Source organism: Letharia columbiana (genome assembly GCF_014066305.1).
Source record: "Letharia columbiana isolate WasteWater2 chromosome Unknown Sc0000012_s1, whole genome shotgun sequence".
NCBI lineage: Eukaryota > Fungi > Ascomycota > Lecanoromycetes > Lecanorales > Parmeliaceae > Letharia > Letharia columbiana.
This window is the reverse complement of record NW_023501051.1, coordinates 135,520-138,443: the sequence shown is the minus strand read 5'-3', so window position 1 is coordinate 138,443 and position 2,924 is coordinate 135,520. Positions and strand designations below refer to the sequence as shown.

The following is a 2,924-nucleotide window of genomic DNA, read 5'->3' as shown; positions in this document are numbered from 1 at the left end:
ACTGCCGACAGGTAGTTGTATGTCTGTCGAGATGGACATTGCTCAGTGGGTTAATGATTACAGGCATGTGGCTCGATAGGATATCTGTCAAACGCTTAGTACTCGCGGCTCAAGGCAGGTGTCAGATTGCTCAGAGTTAGCTTGAAAGTTTAATCTCTGGCATCTTCTTCTCAAGGTTGTTTCTTGATAAAGGACATGATCATCATCATCATCGTCATCATCAATAATAAATAAAAATAGGCAAATACTAACGAGTGAATCTGCATGTTATTTAGGTATGTAATGTACCTACATTACTGCTGCATGCGATATCGCTTTATGACTCGCATATTGCAGCTATCAAATTCGCGCCATTCCTAATTCTATCTTCATGCTTGCAGTAGAGGGAATGGCCCGCAGGTCCGCAGGGGCCTTGACCATTTGCCATCCTCCGACCCGGTGCAGATTCCCTTTCCATTCTTCAGCGCACCCAGCGAGCAACATGTTCAAGCCTTCGCTCGGGTCGAATTTCTCGACGGCAGACGAAAATCTACGGAACAAAGGCTTCTCCACTCGCTCTCCGAGGGTGCGCATACATACGAAACAACGTTGCTGCGGCGAAGCGTGACCTCAGCTATGGCGGAAAATGCTGATGCTTTGCCTAAGGAGCAGGCAGCATATGCCGGCAGCCCCACAAATCACGCACGTTGGAAGATGTAACCCAGCTCAGGCTTGACCATACCACTTCCCATATTTGAGTCGCGGGGCGAGCCTATCACCTCCCACAGGTGATGGACGAAGCGACTCAAGGGTTCGCTTGTCTGTGTCGATGTTTCCGTCCAATCCTTATGGCTGCACCATAGTCGGGAGAGGGACTATCCCGTGAATCACGACGGTCATTGATAAGGTGACGGGGAGATCTGCTGCAAGAGGACCGTAGTGAATGACGCGAATGTGTTCAAGATGGTAGCTAAACCGCTAACTCGATAGGTAAACATCACAACGGCTTCTTTCCCTTCAAATACTGCTTCCCCACATTTACTCTCCTTTTGAATCCCTCCTCCGCACTCTTCGCACACAACTTCTGCCATTCGTTCCTCCCAGTCTTGTGCATTGTCAGACCTTCTCTTCCCTCCGCCGCGTCTTCTCAAAGGCTCATTGCTCCTACGACTTACAATGTATCTTCCATCATTGGTGGCCTCCGCCCTTCTTGCTAGCTCGGTAGTAGCGAAGCACTGCCAGAACTTCTCAGTCCCAGTCACCCTATGTGCTCGCAATGGGGCTTTCAATCTTCCTACCTTACAGGACAACCACGATGCCACGACCTTCTTTGCGAACTTCACAAACCCTGGAGGCAATTTCTCCAATGAGGTCTTACTTGGGTATCGAACGATTGACAGAACATACGACATCAGTGTCAAGTTCTGTCAGCCAGACACTGGCTTCGGACAAGATCCAACCGTGCAATTCCTCACCCATGGCATCGGTTTTGACAAGACGTAAGCCAGCTCCTGTTTCGCAACATTCAGCTTGCTGTTGCCTGTGCCAGCGCACTTGCAGATTTGCATGCGAGGTGGGGCAGAGCTAACATGTAGACTATAGTTACTGGGACCTTCCTTACAACTCCTACAGTTACAGCTATATAGATGTCGCTGTTGATCAGTACGGGTTTTCGACACTCTCCATCGATCGTCTCGGCATTGGGAATTCTTCGATCGCGGACCCTCTCAGCATCATACAAGCACCGGCAGAGGTGTCAGCCATCTACGAGTTGACAATGATGCTCCGTCGCGGCAGTCTACCAGGAGTCCCTCGGGCTTTCTCGAAGATCGTCCACGTTGGCCATTCCCTTGGTTCCATCCTCAGCTACAACCTTGCAGCTATGTAGAGTCTCACTTGCTTTTCCCTCTCAAGGTCAGAACCTATGCAGACTGACCAAGCATCAGGGACCCTACCGCCAGTGATGGCCTGATCCTCACAGCCTTCTCCCAGGATTTCGCTTACATAGACGCAACTTTCGACGCCTGGGGCAGCAAGTTGGCTCGTAATGATCAGCCCCAAAGATTCGGAGATCTTCCCACCGGGTACCTTACTTGGGCGAACGCGAGCTGCAACGAAAAAACCTTCCTTTATCCAGGTTTCTTCGACCCGGCAATCCTTCAATTCTCCGAGTCAACCAAGGAACCTTTGACTACGGGCGAGGTCCTCACCCTTGGTGGTTCACCTTCTACGGTACCAGGGTTCAAGGGACCCGTCCAGGTTCTTGTTGGCAGTGAGTCTCGGACCATTTTGGGCGATACCCTACTAACTTGTCACAGATCAGGACTTCATCTTCTGTGGTGGCGACTGCATGGCGACTGGTGACCCGGCGTTGGCAGGGGGATCAATCCCGGGTGGAGTGACCAAGGCTTTCCCTGCAGCGAAGGCTTTCGAAGTCTACATTCAACCAAACACTGGGCATGCTATCAACCTGCACTACAACGCCACGGCTGCTTACAAGGCTACCCAAGAATTCTTAATCGCTCAAGGATTAGGACCGTAGGCAACAGCTGGGGGAAGAAGCCCTCAGGAGCTAGCCTATGAAGCGAAAGGACTGTCTGAACTGCATGCTTGATGATTACTTACGTGTATGATAGCCTTTGAAAATGCCCAATGATCCATTAACTGCTTCGCAACCGCTCGTGCTCCTCGCGACGACTCTCACAGATTGACTCTGCGAGTCTGTCCAGAATTTATTGACCGCAGCCATGTCTTCTCCACTACTCCTTTCCACCCCAACCGCCCAGTCTATCAAAAAGCCTCCAGCATCCTTTCACAAAGAGAAAAGCTTCATTCTCGTCAAAGAACGCAGCACAATCAATTCCTTCCCAAGGCGTCGACAGAACACCGCCTCGTTGCATCCCTATCAACGAAACAAGATTCAAACTTGCGGCCCTGTCGCGCAC

The 2,924-nt window shown here is 50.8% G+C and overlaps 1 protein-coding gene across 1 annotated transcript; it reads left to right on the top strand.

Annotated features, from left to right (window-relative positions):
* Nucleotides 1–1,155: 1,155 nt before the first annotated feature.
* On the top strand, nucleotides 1,156–2,521 carry HO173_004851 (uncharacterized protein; the record flags this gene model as incomplete). The annotated part of the gene is made up of 4 exons (XM_037306769.1): nucleotides 1,156–1,478; nucleotides 1,582–1,863; nucleotides 1,926–2,251; nucleotides 2,298–2,521. The coding sequence occupies 4 exons, from the start codon at nucleotides 1,156–1,158 to the stop codon at nucleotides 2,519–2,521; spliced, it is 1,155 nt and encodes a 384-aa protein (XP_037166304.1).
* Nucleotides 2,522–2,924: the final 403 nt, after the last annotated feature.